General features: G+C 33.4%; 1 protein-coding gene and 1 long non-coding RNA gene across 2 annotated transcripts in view; one reads left to right on the top strand and one right to left on the bottom strand.

The window, feature by feature from the left end:
* Positions 1–1741: 1741 nt before the first annotated feature.
* LOC109456047 (transmembrane protease serine 11C) overlaps positions 1742–26892 on the top strand; it is a 63170-nt gene continuing 38019 nt past the window's right edge. The window contains exons 1-3 of the mRNA XM_019748044.2: positions 1742–1797; positions 9160–9275; positions 18989–19107. Coding sequence (XP_019603603.2) covers positions 1742–1797; positions 9160–9275; positions 18989–19107 — 291 coding nt within the window. The remainder of the gene's footprint in view (positions 1798–9159; positions 9276–18988; positions 19108–26892) is intronic.
* On the bottom strand, positions 15448–20734 carry LOC141569966 (uncharacterized). The gene is made up of 3 exons (XR_012493704.1): positions 20656–20734; positions 18366–18471; positions 15448–15666 (listed from the first exon to the last, which is right to left on the bottom strand). It is a non-coding gene; the product is annotated as an uncharacterized LOC141569966 (long non-coding RNA).

The following is a 26892-nucleotide window of genomic DNA, read 5'->3' on the forward strand; positions in this document are numbered from 1 at the left end:
TCTTGGTTTTGTACATTCTATGAATTTGCAATTACAAAAGTATAATGATGTGTGTCAATCATTATAGTATCATACAGAGTATTTTCACTGCCCTCTGTGATTTACCTATTCATCCCTCCCTTCCCCAGTCCTTGGCAACCACTGATATTTTTACTGTCTCCATAGTTTTGCCTTTTCCAGAATGTCATATAGTTAGAATCATACAGCATGTAGCCTTTTCAGATTGACTTCTTTCACTTAGTAATATGAATTTAAGTTTCCTCCATGTCTTTTCATGGCTTGATAGCTCACTTCTTTTTAAGTGCTGAATAGTATCCCATTGTCTGGGTACACCACAGCTTATTTATCTAACGTACATTTCTTGATCAATGAAGGAAGAGGTATCCTGTATCAGAATACTATTTTTTTTTTTTTTTGATCACCAAAGACCATTCTATGACAATGATTCAGGAAGCTTCTCATTTGATTCTTGGTCTTATGTACTCCAAACCACATGTAGATTTAGGTGGAACATCCCATGAGTTTATAAGCTTCAGATGATAAAGCAGTATATTTTGAGAAGCGCATATGGAGAAAATAGGATTGAGCTAAACTTGAAGGATGAGTAGGATTTACACAGACAATTGAAAGGGAGAAGAACATACTGGATATCTTGAAGACAAGGGTAAAAGCACAGAGTCTGAAAAGTTCAAAATAACACAATTAAAGTGGAAATTTTTTAAGAATGTAAAAAATCTAATCAAGGTCTTATTAATAACTGATAAAAGAATTGCAATTACTATTTTTTTAAATTCTGATACAAATATTATTTCTTTGACAATCTTTCCCTTTCCATGTTTTGGGAAGAAAGAGGTTGCATAGGTAAAACAATGATTCTACTTGATCATATAATGAAGCTGAGTCTCTAACAAAGACTGTTACCCAAGGAAGACTTCTCTCCCAACATAACTGGATTCTCCCTTACTGCTGGTCTGTCTCTGGCCTCTGGCAAATTCTCTCTCTCCCATGTGACTAAACGTTAGGATGTGTCCTATCTAGTCCCTAGACCAATATTAAAATTGGCTGCCAAGACCCAGAATGCTATCCAAAACTTGAGAAAATTACTAGTTAAACCTAGATATTTTTCTTAAATAAAAAGGAAAAACACCCTTTGGATTTGGATTTCAGGGAATGAAAAAAATCTTTAATGAGTGCTACTATTAGGGTAGCTGTAAAAATTTCAGGAAGGAATTAATGAAAGGATGATATATGTGTAGAAAGAGACAACAGCGTTATGAGTTGGAGAGCATTCAGATTCTAATGGAGGGTTAGAGCTTGGATGGCCATTGGCCTTCCACCAAAAAGCAATAACAAAACTGCCAAAATATTTGGAAGTGGATTCTAGGGAGTGAGAAGAGTAGCCACTCTTCTCCAAAATCACAAAATGCAAAAACTGGGGCACACTGCCCTTCTCAAACCAGGTGACCCTATTGATTCCCCAGTCACAACAACTGAGCGTTTTAAATTTTGCCTCCACTTGGGCCATGTGATTATTTATTATTCATGGAGTAGCATATATGCAGCTCATGGTTTTCTAATGTAAAATTAATTAGCAAATGTTCAGAAAGCACTTTGAAGATGAAAAGTTGTGTGAGTGCTAAGTATTATCATTATATTATTATCATCAAACACATAAAAGTCACAGGATCTCGTAAGCTAAATAGGTGGAGAATGACTGTGCTGTGCAGTACTCGAGGAGAAGATGACAAAGGGACAACCTCCGCAGAGAGATCGGGCATGGACACCTTTGCAGAACAGGTGGGCTTAAGGGGGGTGGGCTGCAGGATGGACTGCCATTGTTCCTTGGGTAAAATTTTGGAAGGGACTTAGTTAAAGTAGCTTCATTTGTATTTTAAAACTCTTAAAAACAATTTCATCCCTCAACCTTTCTATGGAAATAGGAGCAACAGAAATCATAATAAAGGAAAACCAAATGAATAAGACTGATGAAATTTAATCATTAGAATCTGTTTTGCTTGTTAATTTTTCTAAAATATCTTTCCATCACATTTAGACCATTCATGAAAAGTGTATGTACAATTGCTGAAGTAAAATTGGGGATTTTACTTTTTAAAAGATAATTTCACTTTGAAAATGGAAACAATACAAGATAGTTGCATCTATTTCTAATGGTGTAGAGATAATATTTATGCTCACGGTATGCTGTTTTAACTATGGGAAGTGGTAGAGCAAAGTTTAGGTCCTAGTTTTTAATTATTGAAACATCATAATGCTTCATTGCTATACATTTTTAGTGGTGTGATTTAACGTTGTAGTTGGAAACAAGAACAGCAACAAGAGGAGAGGACTTTATTTATTCCCATTAACAGTGCTGTAAACTCAGATAGCAATTGGACTGAAAAGACAAAGAGATGTGCTGACTGGTTCCATGGCACACAAAGATGGACAAATAGTTTTTATGTTGTGATTCTTAAGCTAAACAAATTAACTCACAAATATAAATGTTTACGTACACATTGCAGTCTTTCCTGGCAATTTAGCAAAATGCATGCCTTGATAAATCCATTGAGCCTGACCCATATGTTTAATAAAAATTTTAGAAACTTTTCTGGTTTTGACATCTTGCCAACATCTAGATTCAAGGTGAAGAATATAATATTGGACAGAGTGTAACTTCCCAACAAACAACTTGAATAATCAGTCATTTTACACATTTACTTTAATATTTAGCTTAATCAGCTATAAGAGAACCCTTGAAAATTTTCCCATAAAATTAAGTTACTGTTAATCATTTTGATTTAATTAACAGAAACTCTAGTAAATATATTTGATCCTGGCTTCTAAGTAATGTGTTCTCTATCCTTCATGTTAACTTGCTATGCTTTTTATGCTCTATAAAAAATATATGAGAAATCGTGTAGACAAAACCTGGTTTCATTCTTTTAAGGAATTAATAATTTTTTAAGTACAACTCACCATAAAAGCCATGTGGTTTCTAAAATCCCTAAGTAATCCTTGATACCCTTACCATCTTATCATTATTACACCTGAATGGCTTCAGGATATATTTGGTGAAAAAAATAATACCCTTTGAAAATTAAGGCATGTTGCTGAAATCAACGCATATTTTTCTATTCCTCACTTTAACTCCCTCTCAAGACCTAATTTCTGTTGAACAGTAAGCAGTCTATTTTTCCACCAACATTCCACATAATAACTCTTTGGGAAAAAATGCAATGTATATGTCTGACATTATTTTTAGAAAATGCTTTAAAGAATCTAAAAGATGACAAAGTTGACATTTCCTTTCGAATTAGAAACACACACACACACACACACACAAAACCACACACAGGAACTTTTTGGGTCCATAATAAATAAAATGCTGATAATAACCAGAGGAGTAATTTCTACCTAGAATGTATATCTACCCTAGATTTGAAATGTCCTAAAGAGAAAATATTCTACAATTTCCCCTTCTTTAGAATTAGGAAACCAGAATGAGTGATTTGCAAAGTTCCTTCCAGCTCCAAAAGGCTATGTACCTCTCATTCTAGGAACTTCACATCGGAGGGAAGTTTGAAGTCAAATAAACCTCTCTAATAAACAAAGTCTGGGCTACAAGAATCACTGTTGCATCACCTTACAGACAAATAAAAAGGAGAAACAATAAATGAAGTTTCTCTGTGTAACTATAGGTTGAAATACTGTAAAATGGCCAATAATCATTTTTTTTATCTACAAAAGCAGCATTTTTGTATGGTTTAATCTATTAGAATAACATGGTTGAGAAGAATAGGAAAATACATTCCAAATATTTGCCACATCAAGTTTCATACTCCATTTATCAAATTTTCTTGAGGCTTATCCTATTGCAAGCTGTAAAATACACAAACATATACCTACAGGTATGAAAAAGCTTGCTTTAGGATAACATACTCATCTATAGGAAATTAAGTTACCAGGGTTCTATCATATCATTTAGTCAGTTTTCTTTCCAAAAATTTTAAACTCTATTTATACTTAATAATTTAGTTGGTCAGATTGGGGAAAAGTGTTTTCCTGTAAATTTTCACTTGGTAAGATGTCTTCTAGGTTTTTTCTAAATTTTAATTATTATGGACCCAAAAAGTTCATGGGCATTTTACTTCTACAGAAACATTAAGATATCGATTTTTATGTGCAGGGTGCCAACATAATTTGGACAAAATAAATTTAAATGGTCAAAGTTTTTTTTAAAGTAAAATGAAATTTCTAAAAGATTTAAACTTGGAAACTGGCATTGGAATCTAGTTAATATTATCTGTTCAGGAACTATCATCTGTTCAGGGAATGACTCTTAACTAAGAATTAAATTTCCTATAAGATGTTTGATTCTGTTTCCAAATAAAAATTCAAATATAGGAGCTTAAAACTAATCAACATTCGTATAGTAATTTCAATGTGTGTTAATTATATATGCTGATTATGTAACATTATATATATATATATATATATATATATCTCAGAGACACCTTACACACATATATATACAAACCTACCTAGAGTATTGTATATATGGATATATAACATACAAAATATAAAATGTAAATATGAAGGATTGATATTATATTAATATGAAATATGAACCAAACATAAAATATAAAAATATGTTATGGGCTGAATTTTATTCCCTCAAAATTCATATGTTGAAGGCTTAACCCCTCATACTTCAGAATGACTAATAGTTGGCGATAGGGTCTTTAAAGAGGTAATTAAGTTATAATAAGGTTATGAAGATGGGACATAATCCAATATGACTGGTGTCTTTATAAAAAAAGGAAGTTAGAACACAGATATATACAGAGGGAAGACCATGTAAAGACACAGGGAGAAGACAGTCATCTATAAGCCAAGGTGAGAGGCCTCAGGAGAAACCAAACCTGCCAGCACCTTTATCTCAGACTGGTAGCCTCCAGAACTGTGAGAAACAAATTCCTTTTGCTGAAACTGCCCAGTCTGGGATACTGTGGTATCATGTTATGGCAGCCCTTGCAAACTAGTACGCTATTTAATATAGTATATAAAACAAAATTAATTTTACATTTATTTGTAATCTTGCACATCATTATACACCCCTTGCCTAGCCCAATCTCTTGCACATAGAAAATGCTCAAAAAGCATGATTGCAAAAAATTATTTAACTTCTAACGATCCATTTCCTCTGTTTATGCCAAAGATTTAATGCCTATAAAAAACCCTATGAGTTTGTTCATAATGATGAATAAACACCCAGAGCTTCTGAAGGCTGTTTTGATTAAGGCATTAAAAAGACTGACTTGAGCCCTAAAACATTAATTTACTCTAAATGTAAATACTTGAAATACACCGTTAACAGAAGGATATTTACTGAATGGTTTAAAAATATAACCCAATCATATGACGTCAACAAGAAACTCACTTTAAATATAACGATATATAGGCAGATTAATAGTAAAAGGATGGAAAAAGACCGATCATACAACTTTATTCAAAGAAAAGCAGACGTGATCATATTAAAATCAGATAAAGAAATAATAGACTTCGGGACAAAGAAAATTACCAGACAGAAAAGGACATTGTATAATGATCAAAGAGTCAATCCACCAAGAAGACATAGCAACCCTATAAGTATATGTAGTAAACAATATATCACCAAAATATGTGAAGCAAAAATCAAAAGAGCTAAAAGGAGAAATTTAAAAATTCAAAATCATAGTTGTAGACTTCAACACCCCTCTCTCAATAAGTGTTAATTAACCACACAGAAAATTGATATAGCATAACTCAACAACACCACCAACAATAGGATCAATTCAACATTTATAGAAAATTCTACCCAACAGAACACATTGTTTTTAAGGGTCCATGGAACATATGCCAAGGTAGATCATATGCAATCATATGAAACAAGCCTCTCAACACATTTAAAATAATTTAAATCATTTATAGTACATTTTCCAACCATAATGGAATCAAACTAGAAATCAATTTTTAAAAAGATAACAGGGATATCACAAGCAACTAAGCAACACATTTCTAAATAATCCATGGGCAAAGAGGAATTCTCAAAGAAAATCTTAAAAATACATTAAACTAAATAAAAATAAAACATATCAAACTTGTGAGACACAGCTAAAAACAGTGCTGAAATTTTAAAAATATAGCATTAAAAACATGCATTAGAAAAAAAAGTCTCAAATAAAGAATCTAAGTTCCCACTGAAAGAACCTAGAAAAAGAAGGACAAAATAAACACAAAGCAAGCAGAAGGAAGGAAATAATAAAGAGTAGAAATGAAAATAAACAATAGAAACAAACAATAAAACAAAATTCTGGTTCTTAGGGAAAAAAGGCAATAAAATTGGCAAAACTCTAGGATAACTGACAAAGGAAACAAAAGACACAACTTACCAATATCAGGAATTATACCAGAGGATCTCTCTGCATACTTGTAGAAATCAAAAGTATAATAAGTTTGCATACGTTTGACAACTTAGACATAATGGACCAGTTCCTTGAAAAAACACAAATTACTGCAACTTATTCAACATGAAATAGATCTTTTTAATAGACTCACAACTACTAAGAAAATTGAAATTATAATTTAGAAACTACCCAGAAAGAAATATCCAGTGTGGTTTATGCCAGGGGTGCAAGAGCTGTTCAATATTCAAATAAAATTAATATAATCCACCATATTAACAAGCTAGAGAAGAAAATTCATGTTTCACTCAATCCATATAAATATCCCCAAGTGATTTTTGACAAACGTACAATGGATCTCTCTAGATTATTTCTTACAACTGCATGTGAGTCTATAACTGCCACAAAATGAAACATCTAATTAAAATTTTTTGAAAAATAAATAAACAAATGTCTTCAATCAGGTAGAACATTTTATAGGAAACCTGACCCAGTATCTTCAAGTCAGTGTCAAGAAAAATAAAAAAAGGAGGTGAAGTAGACTTAAAAAAGCTGTTCTAAATTTTAAAAGAAGAGATATTAATAACATAGTACAATGTGAAGATTTTGATCTGTGTTTTTGTTCAACAATAAAAAAATTGCAAAAGACATTTTGAGGACAAGTAGAAATATTTGAATATGAACTTGATTTTAGAGGATATTAAGGAACATTAGTAGTTTCATTAGGGATGACACAGTTCGTATTTTTTAAATGCCATTTTTTAGAGGGAAAATTAAATATTTAGGGACAAATGTCATGATTCAATTATTTTTCTGTAAATACTATAAAATAGAAAAATACATGAAGTAAATGTTGCAAAAGTTCATAGCTCTTAAATCCATGTGATCGACAAATAGAGGTTCATTAAATTGTTTTCTCTACTTTCATGTATATTTTAAATTTTCCATGATAAAAATAAAACTTCTCTTTCTCAGGTTTTCTTCACCATATATAGTCCTATTTCTTTGCTTCCATTTTCAGTAAACTCTGAAAGAGGGATAAATGGTCACTATCTCTCGTTCCTCTACTTCTATCTCTTTCAAACTGTCTCTAACCAGTCTCATGCTCTTCCACTCCTAAAACATATTTCATCAAGGTCACCATTACCTCTATAATGCTAATCCAATGACCAATTTTCCACGTTCATTTGCTCATCTTATTTGAGCCATCAGCAACATCTGACACAGTTGATCCTATTCTTCAATCTTGATACACTTCTATTAGCTTCTAGAACACCGCTTTCCCTTGGTTTTCTTCCTACACTCACTGGTTGATTTCTCTGTCTCCTTTGCCACGTCTTCCTCTATTCCATAATCTCTTAAAATGGGAGTGCTGCAGTGATCATCTATTGGTCTTCTTCTTTTTCTACACTTATTCCCTTGGTAATCTCACCTAGCACTAGAGTCTAATCTATATTTCGATGAGTGCCAAATTTATATCACCAGCCCAGACCTCTATGGCAAACTCTAGACTTGTATATCCAACCTGCATCTCTATTTGGATGCCTAGTAAACATCTAAAACATAAAATGAACAAAACTGAATGCATAATCATCCCCCTCAAAACCTGCTATATCAACATCCTCCCATCTCAGTTGATGACAACTCCATCTTTCAAATTCTCAAGGTAAAGAATTGGAAACCATCCTCGACTCCTCTTTTCCATTCACATTCAATACCAATCCATCAGGAATTCCTAGCAACACTATACTCAAAATGTAGCCAAACTTCAATCCCTTTTCATTCCCTCCACCTCTACCACCCTTGTTCAAGCCAGCATCATTTCATCATTTTGTGCTTGGATTGTTGTAATCATTTCCTATACTGGTGCTCCGCTTCCACCCTTATTCTCTATAATGTACTCTCCACAAAGTAGTCAGAGGGACCCCATTAAGAAATTAGGCCAGATCATCATAGTCTTTTGCACAAAGCCCTCCAGTCCTCCCATTTCACTCAGAGAACAGGCCAATATAATTACAATGATGTACAAGGCCCTATGTGATCTGGGCCTTGGTACCGGTCAGACTTACTGCTCTTCCCCTAAAGACGAAGTGTACCCTCCCTCAGGGCCTTATGAACTTGTTCCCTCTGCTTGGAACATTCTGATATCTGTATAGTTAACCACCTCATCTGTTTCAAGTCTACTCAGATTTTACCTTTTCAGTAGGTCTAACCTGACTACTCTATTTAACACTGCATCCTGCTAGCACCACCATCTCACACATACTCCAACATATGAGTATCTTACATAGCTCTACTTTTTTTCCTATAGAACTCAGTACCATTTTACCAGATATGAATTAGCTTATTAATTATGTCCTTTGTTTGTTGTAAGTTTTTCCTCAGCAAAATGTGAGCTTCATCAGGAAAGAAATCTTTGTTTCTACATCTATGCTTACCACATATTAAGATATCTAAAAATATTTGCTGAATGAATTTTGATTTTAGTATTACATTATCATGTGTGCTGAAAAATAAGAAGGCCAAATATTATATTTACAATATTATTATATTTATAATTCTACATGTTGTTTTCCAAGCTCAGCAGTCCACTGCATCCATAATTAATGTAAAGTAATATACTTTTATACTTAACATCAGATCCATATTTATTTCCAAGACAGTTCTATAGCTTATGCACATTAACACTTGCTTTCCTGTCCTTTTTGCTCAGAAGAACAGAGTCAAACACAAAAATGAAACTCACAAGGTGTGGAAAGATTACCCTGGGTATCTTAATAATGGTGACTGCCACAGTAATAATCGGACTCATTGTTTATTTCGTGACTTATGGTAAGTACTTACAATATCTGGCTTTCCAGTTACATGGAATTACTCTCCCATTATTGGGCAAGTTAGGAACTTTGAGAATGGGAGAAGGAAAAGAGTCAGACAAGTTTACTTGGCAAAGAAAATTCCTTATGGTTAATAACATTTACTGCAGTCTTTGTTCTTTAATGACCTTTGGCTTAGGGCATGCTGGACCCAGAGATTTGGTATGCTCTTTTTAAAATTCCTGGCAAAGATTCAGATGCTGGGAGTATATTAATGAATAAAGTAGCCATAGTCTCTACCATTGTTGAACTTATAACTTTCTGAAGAGATAATGAGTTAAACAAATAACTATAAAAGCCTAGAATCTGGGATTCTAAGTTTTCTTATTCCAAAACCTATATATTTTTTTCTCCATATGATTTTTTCCTATAAAATTATCCCTAAGAAGTATTTTCCATTGTTGAGTGATGAAATAAAAAAGAACAGTCAGTCCAAATTTTTCTATATATTTGCATGAAATAGAAAAAAGTTATGGGATTCTCAAGTTTGATTTTTCTTAAAAATATCTCTTTGTGCCAGTTCTTTGTGTCCTGTTCTTGCTACTCTCTTAAACTCATTCTTTCCTAAACTTTTCAAGGATGAGGACCCTTTTACAGAAAAAAACTTTTTTTCCTACATTCCCACAACAATTACTTTCTTGAATAAGAGGACAAACAAGTACTGTAAACTTAGTAATGTTTTTAAAATTAACTTATATTTAATTAATTATAACTACTTATGTTTGAAAATCAGTAATACATATATATATAAGAATCATTGGTTATTAAGTCTAGAACAATGTCCGGTGTGTATATAAATATTCATCCCTAGAATCATCTTCTGCTGCCACCATGCCCCTGCCCAATGTAATTCATGGCTCACAGGTTGGGAACTACTGCTTTAAAACATAGTAGTGTTTTCTTTAAAAACAAAAGAAAACAAAACAAAAACATTTAGAGAAGAGGCTGTCTAGCTAAATAAACATCCATTTCAGTTTATATAAGGGGAAAGAATTTACACGGAGAGAACTAGAGCTGTGCACAGTGGAGTAAAGAGCTCATCTACCCAAGAACTAAGTGTTTACTACTGTGTGCTTCATTTTTCATGCACACCCTTCCATAGACACAGATTCCTTGCTTGTGCCAACACAACCATTGGATAGATTGTAATGCCAGCTGCTACCACTGACAAACCAAGAGTCTTAGTCAGAGCATGGGCCCATGAACCTTTGAATAAGAGATGCTCACTCAAGACACAAAACCTGCTGTCTTTCATCAATGGTGTAAAAGTGCAGGAAACTGGAGATAAGAAAAAGGTATTTAAAGAGGTTATCTTGGAAGATAGGCGAACTATAATTTCTCATACTATTACATCCACCCCAATATGTGAAGAATGATTTCCCTTTCACAGCAAGCTGAGAGATGGGTTTTGAAAGAGAGATCAGTACGGCCTTAAGAAAACTCTTGCAGATTCAGTAACGCAGTGGACTAGAGTTTAACTCACACGCAGATATCTAAAGTGCAAGAGACTTAGAGCTTGTTTAGCAGAGTGAAGAGGAGGTGGTACCCTTGGGCAGTGTAAACAACCAGAGCCTTCGCAACAAACAATGCATAAGTGTTTCCTCTGAAATACATAGACCACCCAGGAAAAAAGCCCCATCATCTTAGGTCCTGTCCAAGAGACCACGTAGAGTGGTAATCAGAGTTCAGGTTAAAGAATAGGAAATATCTCCAGTTGTCTAAAAGCTGAGGATGGAGTAAATGCAAGCTGGAATAGTGACATTCATTTATGTTAGGGAAATTTAGTTAAGATCTCCAGCAATGAGTGGGAAGGGAATTTCAAAGTTCAGAAAAACCTAGAAGGATGTCAGTTTTAAAGGTGTATTAAGTTCCTAGAGCATCAAAGCTAGGTGCCAGATTCTCTACCATTCAAGTAAGGTCCAAATTCAGTTAATGGAGTGGGAAAGGAGGAACAGCAGGGCTGGTGAGTAAAAAATTTGGGGAGGGAAAACTCTCAACTTTGTCAAGTTCAATTTTTGATTATTATATATGCCTAGGTATTTTAATTTCTGAATTGAGACCACATTTTGTGGTTTATAGTGACCATAGGACTTATTAAAGAACTTTAAAAATTGTATTGTGGTTACAGCCTATAAAATATACTTGTTTGAAATACCAGTTTATATATATTTGTGCATATGTGCATAATCACCACTTTCAGCTTTATTCTAAGGTAATTCAATGTAGTTTTAGTGGGCCTAGAAAAAACAATTCACGTGAGAATGGACATGGCTCTAAGATCTCACTCTTGAATTTAGTCATAGTAATACCTATTTCCCAGAAATTATAAATTTAGTGGCTTATAAAAACTTCTAAAAAAGAAAATAATCCAAAATTAAATACTTCTGCATCAGAACAATAAGTTTTGTTAATAATGCAAGTTTTCTCAAGTCACCATGAACCTTTAGAAATACGAATAGAACCTCCAGAGACTGCAAAGTACTTTGAAAGGGCTTCCCAATTCCTAGATTGTATTTCTTTTTGTATTTTTTGTATTTTTCTTTTTAAAAGTCATTAAATGGTTTTTCATCTTCAGACTGCCTACCTGGTGCTATGAAATCTTGTGTGAACTAAAAAAATTAAGTAAACCAGAAAGATCTTTTTAAGAACCTATATATTTGTCACTGAACAAACAAAATCTCAGTCAGACTAGCCAAATTGTATACTTTTTATCCAGATGCTTGGGCATCATATAGAGGCAGCCTTATGATGTTCTTCATTTGAATGAAACTTCCAGTATTATTTTAAGATTTTCTATTAATAGTTCACTACTCCAGACTCTAAACTTGGAAGCAACCAGCCACCTTCTCACAATAACTACTCTTCTCCTACCAACCCTGCTGACACCTTGATTTGGACTTCTGGCCTATAAAATTGTGAAAGAATAAATTGCTATTGTTTAAAAAAATAGCTACTCTTCCTCTTGAGCCAGTAATTAGTTAAATAAGGACAGCTGCACAAACCAAAGCAAAGCAAAAATATTCACTCCAAGATACCTGCTTTTTTCTGCTTCACATGACTATATCCTGATAATGTCATATTTTCTATTTGGTTAACTTTTTAAGAGATAGATGATAGATAAACAGATAGATAAAATGGGAAAAATAATAAGGGCATCTGAAACTGTAGACAGATTCAATTCAACCAGCATTCGCTGGGTGACTGCTATTAAGTGATTAGTGGTAGGTACGAGGCTAGGCGCTACAATGGGGGTAATAGCAGTAATGGAGGAAAGCTTCTAGAGCATCACACTCACCCTTGCACTTTTAAAGGCACTCAGCATCTAGAGCAAGGTCAGCACTTTTTCCCTGTAAAGGACCAGATACTATTTCTTTTCCTCTTGGTGAGCCATTATAGTCTCTATTACAATTACTCAAGTCTACTGCTGTAGTGCTGAAGTAGCCAATAAGCAAATAAGTGAATATGGCGTGGTTGTTTTCCAATAAAATTTGATTCATAAACACTGAAATCTTAATTTCATATCATTTTTATGTCATAAAATATTCTTCTATAAACTTTTTTTCAACTTTTAAAAAATATAAAAAACATTTTTAGCTCATAGGCCCTATAAAACCGAGAGGCAGGCTCTATTTCAGAGTTTGCAGACCCCTGATCTAGAGCAGTGAAACTTAATCCTGGCTGTACCTTAGAATCACCTGGAAAGCTTTTTTAAAAAACACTAGTGCACAAGCTCCATTCTCAAAGATGTTGTCTATAGTGGAAATTGTCATTTTCAAAGCTCCCCAGGTGATTCTAATATGCAGCCAATGTTGAGATCACTGATCTAGAGGGAGACAGATACACATAAGACTCAGATACAAATAAGTTCAGAGGTCAGTGGTCCAGGCTCAGTATGTCACTTCAGGATGGCAGGGACCCAGGCTCATTCTATGTCTTTGCTCCACTATGACTGACTTTGCCCAGATCATCTCAATGTCCAAAGTAACTGTGCCAGTTCTGGCTATCATGTCCACATTCCAGCCAGACAAAAGGTAGAAAAGGAAGAAGAGTGTGTTCTCCCTCAGTAAGAAAACATCTCAGTAGTTTGCACATACCACTTTACCTTCCATTCCATTTGTCAAACCTAAATGCATTAGATCACTCTTAGATGTAACAGAGGCAGGTAAATGTAGGGGGTTTTTTTTGTTTGTTTGTTTGTGGTGGTTTTTTTTTTGGGTAGCATCTGCTCAGCTAAAAGTCACAAATTGCATCACTATAGCAAAAGGGAAGAAATTATATCAATAAATAACCATAGTTTTTCTCCTCAGGTTAAAATGGTGAAGGGATTAAGAAATACAAATTGGTAGTTACAACACAGTCACGGGGATGTAAAGTACAGCATAGAGAATATAGTTATAATGTTGCAACAACTATGTATAGTCCCAGGGGAGTACTAGACTATTGGGGAGGGAGATGAGATCACTGAGTAAGTTATATAAATGTCTAACCACTATTCTGTACACCTGAAACTAATGTAAAATAATATTGAATGTCAACTAACTGAAAAAAATAATAATTAAAAAATTCTATTTCAGTAGTTTAGGCTGTAATTGGCGAGGAAATTGGCCGTTAAGATTGCCAGTAAAGTTTCTGGATATGCACGGAGAAAGTTAATCTTTTTTGCTGATTTTCTCACTACTACTATTTCAGGATGATATTTCCAAATCTTCCTGTGCTATAAATGGAAACTATTAGCCCCCCAAATAGCAACTTCACTTTCAAATAGGAAATGAAAGTGAAAAATATGAGTCTAGGGAAAAATAATTCCTTCTAAAACTTATTTGCTTTGTTTCCTTGCTTTCAAAGACCAAAATGATAAATATGAGAGTTTCTTTTTCTAGAGTGTCTCTTCAGTGCCAAGTTTAATGTGAACTCTAATAAATTCTGTAAAAGGCATCTCTTTGACTCTCTGGAGGCACGTTTGGGAAAATCTGGCATTAAACACAAGTCTTAAATGTGGATACCAGAAGCCAAGGATCAAACTGAGGGTATTTAAGGTGATTCATATCTTCTAAGATAACAGCTGCCAAGAATGAGAGTAATCAGTTGCCACTGGAACCCAATTTTGAGTAAATAAGTCACCATACCTGAGAAAGAGTTAGGTATGAAACCCTAAAGAAGTGCACTGATACTTTTATCAGTTAATTATAAGCCCACAATATATGTATGATCCTGACCACACAAAAAAATCATATTTCTCATAGGTTAAGTGGCATCTTAAAAGAAAACTCAACATAAATCCATTTCCTTGAACAATATTTTTAGATTAGTTTTAAGTAATTTTTTAAAAGTGCAAGGAGGCGTATTAGAGGAACCTGGCAGAGAGCACATGACCAAATGAATTAAGTTAATATTGGCTGTAATGGGACAAATTGATATCAGGTCCCTAATGGTTGCAAAGGACACATCACTACCGTGATATTATTGGCCAAAAAAATAAGTAAATCATAATCTAAATCTAATCATGAAAACCATCACTTTTATTCAAATGTCAAGCCACACAGAGCATCCATTTTCTGTAATCGCTAATAGTGTATTTAAATAGCTAATCTTTCTTTAGCATTCTATGGAGTCCATCTGTTTTAATTACTCTTCTTTTTCAGAAATTTCTAAGTTATGCTGGGCCATTAGCACTATCCAGATTAGATGCGCATTTTCTTAATCCTGGTCTACACAGAGCTGATGGAACATTCAGATGGTACCTAAACACTACATTCTCCTTCCTGATATCCCAGGACCCCACCTCATCCCACATAGGAATCTTGGATATCACCACCTTCCCATGTTAATCTGTCATAAAGAACATTTTTCAAAAGTTACAGGTCATTAATTCATTGGCATTCAGTAGAAATTGTTCAAGGCATATCAAAAGTCTGAATGGAGAAAAGGGAGAGAAGGCGCTGGGGTTTAGAGTATGCTAGAGTTAAAGTTGACTTTCATAGAAAGAGAAGGAGGAAAATGTAGTTGAAAACAAACTTGTTAAGCAGGAGCACCAGACGTACAGAAGTAAATGTTTGCATGTTATAAAACTACGGCATTTCAGGAAAATAAGAGGACAGAGCCCCTGACCAGGACATGACATTTACCTGAGAACCTTCCATTTCTTCCTCTTCTCTTCCTTCTCTGGGTTTCTTCTTCAGATAAGATTACATGGAGAAATGACATCTGCATCTTGAGACTATGCCGTTAAGGCTTTGGCATACACCCTTCACCTGAAACCACCACTGCCACAAGCAGAAGGGCCTTAAAATGCAGGAAAGTTCACCGTTCCTTGTTCGTTATCACAGGAAAGATTCTGGAACAATGAGGTCCTACATGGAAACCAAATTTTTATTTTCTCCATTCCTGTCTTCAGGGACCCTCCTTTCTCTCAGATGCCCCCAAATTCTGCTACAGCATGGATAACGTGGACGGCAAGGCCTTGCCCCTACCAATCCTCCCTGTTGCCTCCCTTTGGACTAAAGGCTGAACTGAGCGCTCAGAAATACACTCAAGAGCCCTCAAACTTAACCCTGGTCTCACCTTAGAATCACCTGGAGCACTTAATTAAAACAACATTGATGTTCCCACACCGATAGGCTCCGTGGGAGAGGGCACAAGTGATGATCGTTCTTAAAACTCCACATGTGATCCGAATTGGAACCCTGAGCTGAGAGCCACTTACGAAAGCCTTGCTTCTTAAGATTAAATGTGCATAGAAATCACTTGGATGGGTGCTAACTAGATTTACTATGGTAAATATACATATATCATATATCAAACTCTCAATATATACATATATCAAACCATTATTTGTACACCTGAAACTAATATAATGTTATATGTCAATTACACCTCAAATTAAAAAAAGTCACCTGGAAATCTAAAAATAAAAAATATATTGAAATACAAAGAGGAGAATTGTCAGAATCTTCCTTGGAGCTCTTAACCCTAGCCCAGAAAGTGACCTGGATTATTTGAAAATATGACTCTTCTAGGAAGGAAAAACCAATGAAAATAACAGGCGATCCTAGGTCATTTTCTCTACTTAAGTTTAGGTTACGTATGAAGGAGAGGAGTTAATCCTTTATTATGAGAGTTTGTTAGTTCCTCTGAACGCATCAGTACCTTTTACTCAGTTTACTACCATACCTTCTAATTAAGGGTTCAGTGCTCCAACAGGATAACAGCGCTAGACAATGGCTTTCCTCTTCAGTGTTGAAACTTATTTAGTAGTCCAACAAGTTAGTATAACTTAAGACTGCCTCAATGCCCTAGAGTCTCAACCCTGATATTCTAATAGAAAAATAAAGTCATACAACATACGAATTAAAATATATAACAACAAAATATTATGTTCCTTTGGAATTTTCTTTTTCTAAGCTTCACTGAGATACAATTGACATATAACACTATGTAAGTTGAATGTATATGAGTTAATCTGGTACACTTATATATTGCAAAATGATTATGACCATACATATATATATTATTTCAGATGTTTCATTGTTAGTGTACAAAAATACAACTGCTTTCTATATGTTGATTTTATATCCTGCAACTTTACTGGACTCAATTAGTTCTAACAGTTTTTTGCTGGAATGTATAGAATTTTCTATACATAAAATCATATCAGGGGGTGACCCATTAGCTCAGTTGGTTAGAGCACGGTGCTGGTAGTACCAAGGTTGCCAGTTTGATCCCTGCATGGGTCACTGTCTTAAAAAAAAAAATCATATCATCCACGAATAACACTTTTACTTCTTCTTTTCCAATCTGGATGTCTTTTATTTATTTTTCTTCCCTGACTATTCTGGATAGGATTTCTAGTACTATGTTAAATAGGAGTAGTGAGAGCAGGCATTCATGACTTGTTCCTGACCTTAGAGGAAAAGCTCTTAACCTGTCACCATTGAGTACCATGTTAGCTGTAGGTTTGTTATATGTGTAGATAGCCTTTATTATGTTGAGGTTTGTTTCTTCAGATCCAATGGGTTGCACATTTTTAAAATGTGAAAGGAGGCACATCGTATTTTGTCAAATGTGTTTTCTGCATCTATTGAGATGATAATATGATTTTTAATCTTTTATTCTATTAATTTGGTGAATCACATTTATTGATTGGTATGTACGGAACCATTCTTACATCCTAGAGATCAATCTCACTTGATCAATGTGTATTTTAATGTATTGTTAAATTCAGTTTGCTAGTATTTTGTTGAGGATTTTTACACCTATGTTCATCAGGAATATTTGTCTGTAGTTTTCTTTTCTGGCTTTGGTATTAGGATAATGCTGGCCTCATAAAATGAGTTTAGAAGTGTTTCCTCCTCTTCCATTTTTAGATAATTTTGAGAAGGGTTGATATTAATGTTCTTTAAATGTTTGGTAAAATTCACCAGTGAAACCGTATGGTTTTGGGCTTTTCTGTGTTAGGAGGTTTTTGATTACTAATTCAATCTCCTTACTCATTATTGGTCTGTTCAGATTTTCTATTTCTTCATAATTCAGTCTTAGAAGGTGGTATGTTTCTCAGAATTTATCCATTTTTTTCTTTTGTTACTGTTTTCAGCTTAAAGTCTATTTTGTCTGATATAAGTATATCTACCACAGCCTGGGTATTATTGTTTTTGTCATCTTTGACTTTTTAATCCAAGAAAAATGGTATCTCATTTTATTTTGCATTTCTTTGATTGTTTGTTGAGTTTACAGGAAAGATTTTTCCAAATAATTAACTTCACTTACATGAAAGATTTTCTCAGCATTACAAAATGCTTTTCCTCCCCCATCTCTTTTTCTGCTCTCTCTCCTTTCTCTTTCTAACCTTTCCCTCTCTCTCTCTCTCTCTCTCTCTCCTCCCAGTCTCTGTGAAGGGAGCAATGGGACTTGAGAAAATTTACAAAAAATTTTTAAATTCTACTATATTAAAATAGTACAGTCTAGCCTAAGCTTGAACTTTAACCTTTGCTTTACTTTTCTAAAATCATAGGTTAGATTTTTTTGTTCTATTTACTTAATGTGCAGTACTTACAAGTCATGTCTCATTTTATTTTCTTCTTTATTCATTTTCATTTCTTCGGCACTTCATAAATGATAAAACCTAGGACTCCCCTAGGACTGATTTTCCAAAATGTAATCTGCAATGATCACAAAAGCTAAGATTATTATCTATGCTTTAATATAATTCCAGCTCATAGTAACATATCTGTCTCCAGACTTTCCAGACTTAAAAACTGCAACAATGAAATTTTATATTAAAAATTCTGAATACAAATTTGGGTAAAGTTATAATTTCATAAACATTCCTCTGTCATAGTTGTTTCAACAACCACTAGGAATCAAGTTTATTTAAATGTTGAGATACCTGAAATTTTATCAGAGTATTATATTTGACATGATTTTCTTAAGAATGAAAGTAGTTACAACAGTGCCAGGTGGGTACTAGACTAATCAGGGGGGATCACCACATAAATTATATAAATTCACCACTATGCTGTACACCCGAAACTAATATAAAGTAAAATGAATGTCAACTATAAATAAATATATTTTAAATAATAGATAATTTAAAAAATATTTTAATATTAAAAAAACAAGAATAAAGGTAGTTATACAATGAGCAAAGTGAGAACTTTTTTTTTTTTCTCTCCTCAGGGAAGACACCTTTCTACTATCACATCAGCTTTAAAGTCAATAATATTGACTATGACAGCGAGTTTGAAAAGTCATATTCACAAGAATATATGGACGTAAATAAAAAGACAGTGTCTTTGGTAAGTTGACATTTTTTTTCTGTGTATTATTTTTTTAAATGTTATGCTCCTAGAAGTGCCAGAATCCTAGCATTCACCTTCCAAGTTAGAAATGATTGGTCATTTCATACTATTTCTCACCACTACTTTAGTTCTAGATTAGGACAGTCAGCCCTTTCAGAAAGTCGGTTAGAAAACATGTACAGGGGAAAAAAGCAAAAAACTTAAAAGGACACATTTTGAGAACACCTAAGAAATGCCTGACAATGAATATTTCTAATGTAGTAATAAGTTAAATTAATGAAATATATACTATCTCCATGATACCTGACAGAGGCCACACTGTTTCTGCTCCTAAACTAAGAAGTCCTTCAAGGAAGAGGAATGGCCAATGTAGGAGAGCGCGTATAGCCCCAAAATAGATTATCATGTAGCTCCTTAGTGTAAAGTGAAAATTTTTTAATGTTTACTTAAGAATATGCTTTGTTTTAAATTAACCTTTACCTGACTAAAGAGCTAATGAAGAGTCTTGACTGCCCCTTGGATATGAGACTTTATCAATGATACCACTTTAATTAGATCAAATAATTTTATCAACCAAACCAAGTGCTGCCAAGAACAGTGGTGGCATCACTCATTTCCCATTTCCTTAAGCAGATTCCTGATAGGACATCTGCAGACCTAGGTCTATCTGACTAGAGCTTGTGGCCTTTCTATAACATGCCACTACCTCCTGGTTTCCGATAAGTTCAGTCTTTAAAAGTCTTGGTGTGCTTTTACAATTATAGTAAGAGTGAGTATATAGAAAATGGAGACAGAAAACTCCACTTTTAGTTTAGCTTTGTAATAAAAAGGAAATGACAAGGAAGTAATATAATACAATGGTTAAGAAACTTTGGGTTCAGAGTTCTTATTCAATTCTAAGTTTACACACTTACTGGCTTTATGTCCTTAAACAAATAATTTAATTTCTTCACATCTCAGTTTTTTCAACTAAAAATGAGATGGAAAATACCTATATCATATAATTGTTGTAGGCATTACATAAGATGAAATATGTCATATTCTTAGCACAAGTGCTATTATTTTGTAAGCCTTTAAAAAAAGATAGCCTAAAAAATTACCAAAAACAGAAGCATCATGAATATTCCTAATAAGTTATAACTATATAACACAATTGATATATAACTTTAAAATAGTTCTAAACATACCCAAACTTTCCTGCTATAAATTCTGATCAACTCCTTCAAATCAATTAATCTATGTTTACTTCAAAAGTACATATTCTAAAACGATCAGTGTTATCAATTCTCATATCATCTTGGTCAATCAACTACCAACCCTGACATCCTGCTACAGGCTCCTTTCACAGCTCTCATTACAAGTTTCTAACTCACCTGTATTTAAAAAGTCACCAGCTCTTTCTCATACTTTTCCATTTACATGCTTTTACATAAATACAATGATGTTCCATGTATTATAATTATTACCATGTAGACAAGATTCATTAAGGACAACACTGGTGATAACAGCATGTACCAACTGGAGTCATGAATCATTCAAACTTACCTATTAGTCATATTATAATACCCACAGCCTATTTTTCTTCCAATTTCCAGTAAATAATTCTTGTGATAATTTACTCTAAAAAGAGGAAAGGATTTGGTTAAAAAAAAAAGATACTGCTTTATTACAAATGGTAGTTTTTTTTAATTACAGAAGATAAGGCTTCATAGGGAACACTTTCATATTTTAGATACATGGTTTTCTAGTGGTCAATTCAAAAAGAAGTCTCTATGTCATTTATTATTTTTTGTCACTCTCCAGCAGATACAATACCCAATTACAGTGAATAGAAATTCTAAAAATTAGAAGTGAGGCAGTACCTTAACAATAATAAGTAGCTTTACTAATTGTCACTATTAACCTAAGCATTTTATGTATTAACTTATTTAATCCTCACAACATTCCCATTTCTATATGAGGAAACTGAGGCACTAAGAGGTTAATGTACCCAAAGTTGTACTGAAAGCGTGCTTCCATCTTCTCTATGGTTTATTGTTCTATAATTAAAGAGCATGCAAATACAAAATCTTGAGCACATTTCAGATAACATTGATTTCACATGGCCAGTCAAATATTCCAAATGTTTAAACCAATTCTATGTGGTTTTCACATATAAATACATTAGATTATAGAGGACCAAAATGATACCTGATATGTGTAAGGTACTAAAGATTATTCATACAAAACAGGCCAGCCAAACTCATTCATTAAACTATTGACCAGAGAATCCAAAAGCAGGGGACATCTTTGGTCACTATATAACCAGGGCATTTGTCAACTATATTTTCCAAGGAGCTAACCTGACCTTAGTACGAGCATATGCACCTTTGTTCATGTACCTTTCTTTGGGGAAGCCTATCAAATGATATATTATCTATGGAATTCATCAGGTTTAGAAATATATCATTTAAAAAAGGTAATAAAGTGAAGAACAATATTCAGGACTCCTGTTCCATCTAGTATGGATTAACAATGTTTCACTTTGAGTAAAAATTATGTTAGTATTTATTCAGTTTCATGCCCAAAACATATCAGAAAACTGAAAATCCAACAGTCGTTCTAAATTCAATATTACTGTACTCTCTGATCCAGGCTATTTTTCAAAGAAAATAATAATCTGATGTATTAAATGAAAATCATTGTACATTAAGTTTCTAGTAAAGAACTTTGTACATTAATGTACAAAATCATTGTACATTAAGTTTCTAGCAATGAATTAAGAGAATCTAAAGTTTATCCAAAAATGTAACCATCATTACAGAGCAATTATTCATATTTCAAATGATATGAGGACAACTTATAAAAATTACTGATATACTAGTTTTGTTTTTTTTCTACAGTTGGAAAACAAGGATAGCAGAAATAAATACCAGATATTCAGGATACCTGTATACATGTGGGAAGGTGGTTACTGTAATATAGCAGAAGGGAATATAGACCCAACTTCCACTCCATATCTGAGAATTCCAAACTAGCAAACATGTGCTATCTCTTTTGTATACACTTTTGGGGTATTTGTCATGTGAGGTAGGATTTTCCTGCCTTTATAATAATGTATCATCTTATAATCCTTTGTCACACACTTAACAGCATAATTTAACAATATGATTACACCACCAACAAAAACTTTTCCTATATATTTGTGAGCTGATTTGAAAGACATAGTTTAAAACACTGGATGATTTATGTAAAAGTTAATTATAAATGAATATGGTAAACAATACAGTACTGCTACTACACTAAAATTTTGTAGAGACCAGAAATTCCTCAGAAATTAGAGTTCCCAATTACTTTCTAGAATTTTTTCCTCTACCTCATGTAATATAGTTATTTTTGTTGATCGTTAGAACATCCACTTTAGTGTGATTTTTTTTCAGAGGACAATCCCTTGTATACAGCCAAATACAGAGGGTACTAAAAAAAAAAGTATATACATTTTAAGATGTTATCTTAAAATGTATATACTTTTTTTTGGCTTGGCACCCTTGTATTTAAGCTTTCAGCATGTTCCTCTGTTTATTAAAAAGACGTATTGACTGATACTATTAAGTCTCCTGTATTTGATAAGCATTGTGATGACCAATTTTTCACCCATAAAGGTGATTTTAACATCATAAATGATCATGATTTTGCAGTTAATACGCCCGTCCTTGAGTTCATCATTCTCAAGATCTTCCCATCAGCACAGTCCAGAACCTTCTTCCACTGACTTGGTGACTTGGGAAGCATTTTATACATTTTTCTTCAGGGAGAAAGAAGGGAGGAGAATGGAATGAGGTGAAGAAGGTGGGAAAAATAAAAATTAAGCCACCTGGTATGAAAGAGAAAGATTTGTAGTTTGTGATATGTATGCCTTTTGACTTTCATTTAAATTTCCAATCTTAACACTCCTTATTTCTGGGAAAATAATTAGATCTGAAGTCATCGTGCAAGGCCCTGTCTAATAATCCTAAGTGGATGTCTGAATGTTGACATTTTATTTCAGGTCAAATACCTGACAATCCTTTTCCTACAGGGTGTGCCAAGAGTCTGAGCTTCTTAAAAATAGGAATTGCATGAGTATTACTGTAAAAATTCCCATAACTCTATTTTACAGCTTCTTGGAATACCTTAAGCCTAAAGTTACTATTCACTCTAAGGATGGCAGGCTTCGGTATTATTTAGGTGTGTGTTGACCTTTTGAGCTATTGTGAGGCTTGGGACAATGGATATGATCAAAAAAGGGGATGAAGAACAAAATGAATTGTTAGTCTTTGGAGCTAATATTATAACTAAAAGCATTGCCAGTTTAGCTATATTCTGCTTTAAAGAGTGCCATACCAAAAAATGGTTCTATATCATCCATCTTTCCACACTTTGTTAAATGAATGTTATATGCTAGGGCTGGGTGTCTGAGTTCACACCAAAGCCTATTTTAAAAAACTAAAGTATCACTCAGCAGTCATCATTTTTGGTCCTCAGTCTAGTCTCCTTCCCTGGTTTTAATTCATGGTATTCCCATTCTCCCATCCACCTAGTCATTACATCTTAAAGTTAATTTTGACACCTCCTTTACCATTATCTAATCATTCACCAAATTTTATTAATTACTCCTATAAAGTGGTTCTTGCCTGATTTCCAAGGCAAGACTGCTGATTAAAAACAACCTAGTGTGTCTTACAATGACAGGAATGTTGCCATCAATAGACCACAAGAGCAAGGACTTTCTGGAAGATAAAACCTAGAGTTTTGCAGAAGAACAAAAATCTCAGCAGCACAGTTGCTGACAAATTCACAACGCCCTGGAGTAAAAGACAAACCTCCAAAAAACTGAATCTTCCCAGCACAAGGTTAGTTCAATGAACCCAAGATCAGAGACAGTAAAGATTTTGAAAGAAAGCCCGAGTGGGTAATAAATTAATTAATTTAAAGAATTAATTATTCCCCCAGGAAATAAGATATTTTAAATTAAGCAAATAAACTGAATCAAACATTCTACTAAAAGCCCATACCAACGCAATTAAAAAGAGAAAAGGAAGTAATATCCTATGTACATTGAATAGAATGAGAAAAAAGTCATTATTTACAGACACTATAACTACACGTTTATAATATCCAAGAGACTCAATTGAAAAATTATTAGAAGCAATAATAAAGTTTTGTAAGGTGGCCAAATACCAGATCAATACATGAAAAGTAATAGCTTTCTTAATCACCAAAAATAACAAAATATAAGTTATTATTTTAAGTACCACTTAAAAGAAACAAAATTATAAAATACAACTGAAATAAATTAAAAAGCAAAAAATAAACTATAAAATACACATAAATAAAATTAACCCAAATTGTATAAAACCTATATGAATAAAACTATAAAAATCTAAACAACAAAAAAGAATAAACCGGGAGAAAAAAACATGTTCCTTTAAGAGAAGACTCATTATTTTAATTATACTGATCCTATCCATATTAATCTGTAAATTCAGTAAAATCCTTTAGTTCATGATAAAGATGTTATTTCAAATTTGGTAGTGTTGAGACAATCAGCTAGCTATCTGGAAAATACAGGACGCAATATTATTTGTGTTCCTGCCATAATTATTTGATAAACAGTTAGCCTGTACACAGTTCTGTTTATGTATTTGAAGAATAGGGCTGGATAAGATTGTTTTTAAGGTTGTTTATAGATTTAAAATTCCATAAATCTTTGGATTTATTACTATCAGTTCTAGGATGCTATTATCTAACCACTCCAACCCAAAATGATGTTTCTTGTCTCTGAACACCTACAGAAACCATAATCTACGGTACTAATTTTGTCATTTACTGTGTCTTTTCTTTGTAGCTACAGGTATGCTCCCTGTACCTATTGTCCAAATATCTCCTCAAGGACAGAGACCAGTCAGTGCTGAGCATATTCAAATAATATTTGGAAAAAAGAAAAAGAATACAAAAGCTAGGGGAAAGTGGGTTACAAAGGAGAGAGAAGAAAAATGATGAACAGCTTATAGAGAAAACGCTAGATTTATGAATCATCAGAAATATTTCTGCAACCTAAGAGGGTTGACAATATTTGAATTATTCTGAGCATATAAGCAGACTTCTTTTCCACAGGAAACAAAATATTATAATATTATTGCTCTCCTAGAATGTACTACAGTATTCTATGGTCTTTTCTTCACAGATATCATCAGCTAGCTCACACACTATCAACCCCTAAAAACATTACTCAGTTCTGTGTTCTCCTCCAGCATCATTTCCCTGCTCCTTTCCTCCGTAAAACATTGTTGAAAAAGATTGTTGCTGTTTCCACCTCTTTATCACCTAGTGAGGTGATATCAAAACAAATAAAATGTACTTTTTAAGTGCAAACTTTTTTTTTCTTTTCTGCTTGCTTTCTCCCCTCTCCTTTATCATATGAGGTGAGGTTGAGAATCTTTCTCTACATGGTGGCCGTTTAGGCTTGCTCACATGTGAATTTCCCATTCACATCCTTTGCCCAATTTTTCTATTGGGTTGTTTGTCTTATCCTTGTCAATTTGTAAAATTATCTGTAAATAACCGGTTAAACTTTCTCTACTATTTTCATGAAAATATCTTCCCATTTTTACATTTTGCCATCCGACTATTTATGTCTACTTTATTTTTAATTTTCTGAATTTTCTGTCTTGAGTCTAAGGATTTCCACAGCCCATAAAAGAAGTGTATTCCGTTTCCTAGTGTTTCTTTTCCTACTTTTAAATCTTTATCCATATGAAAATAGTTTTAGTAAAAGGAAGGGTCCCAAATTTATTTTCTTTTAGGTATAGATAGTCAGATGATTTAGCATTATGTATTAAATAATTAAACCTATCTCAATGATTTAAAATGTCATCTTTGTTATATCCTAAATCCCCATATATTCTAGGATCTATTTTTGGATTCTATATTGGGTTCTACATTAATTGTATAGTACTTCTTTCCATAGCTTCATTTTCAACAGTCTTTCATCCCTTTATTTACAAGTGTGATTCTTTTAAATAATAGATAACTAGGTTTTGTTTTTTAATGCAATTTGATACATTCTTTAATGACAAAATTTCATCTATTCTCATTAATTTTAGCACGTTAAATACTTGATTTTATTTTCTCAGTTTGCTTTAAGTAAATAATATAATTTTTTTGCTTCCTTTTTTATTATTGCTGATTTAAATTATTTTTCATTTTTTTCTTCTTGAAAATTTCAATATACTTCAAGTTAATAGTTAACTTATCATTCCTGGAACTCAAATTGCATAAATGTTTTTCCACTATTATTTCAAAAACTGAAAACAACAGAAGAACAGGACAAACGAAGAAACAAAAACTCATAGACACAGACAATAGTTTAGTGGTTACCAGAGGGTAAGGGGGGAGGGGGTGGTAGATGAAGGTAAAGGGGATTAAACATGGTGATGGAAAGAGAACTGACTCTGAACACAGAGTGATAAATAGATGATGTGAACACACTATGTGATAAATAGATGATGTATTACAGAATTGTACACCTGAAACCTACGTAACTTTACTAACATTGTCACCCCGATAAACTTTAATTTAAAAAAATTATTAGCTCCATCAAAATATTATTTTCCTTACCTAAGGTCCAATCCAAGAAAAGGAGTCCTTTAATATACTTTCACTGCTTTCCTCTCCTCCCTTTTCCGTTCCCCACTCCCGATAAGGCTTTTTAACACTTTTATTTCCCCTTCCTCCTCTGCCCTTCTTTCCTCTTTCTGAAAA

Source organism: Rhinolophus sinicus, linkage group LG02 (assembly GCF_036562045.2).
Source record: "Rhinolophus sinicus isolate RSC01 linkage group LG02, ASM3656204v1, whole genome shotgun sequence".
NCBI lineage: Eukaryota > Metazoa > Chordata > Mammalia > Chiroptera > Rhinolophidae > Rhinolophus > Rhinolophus sinicus.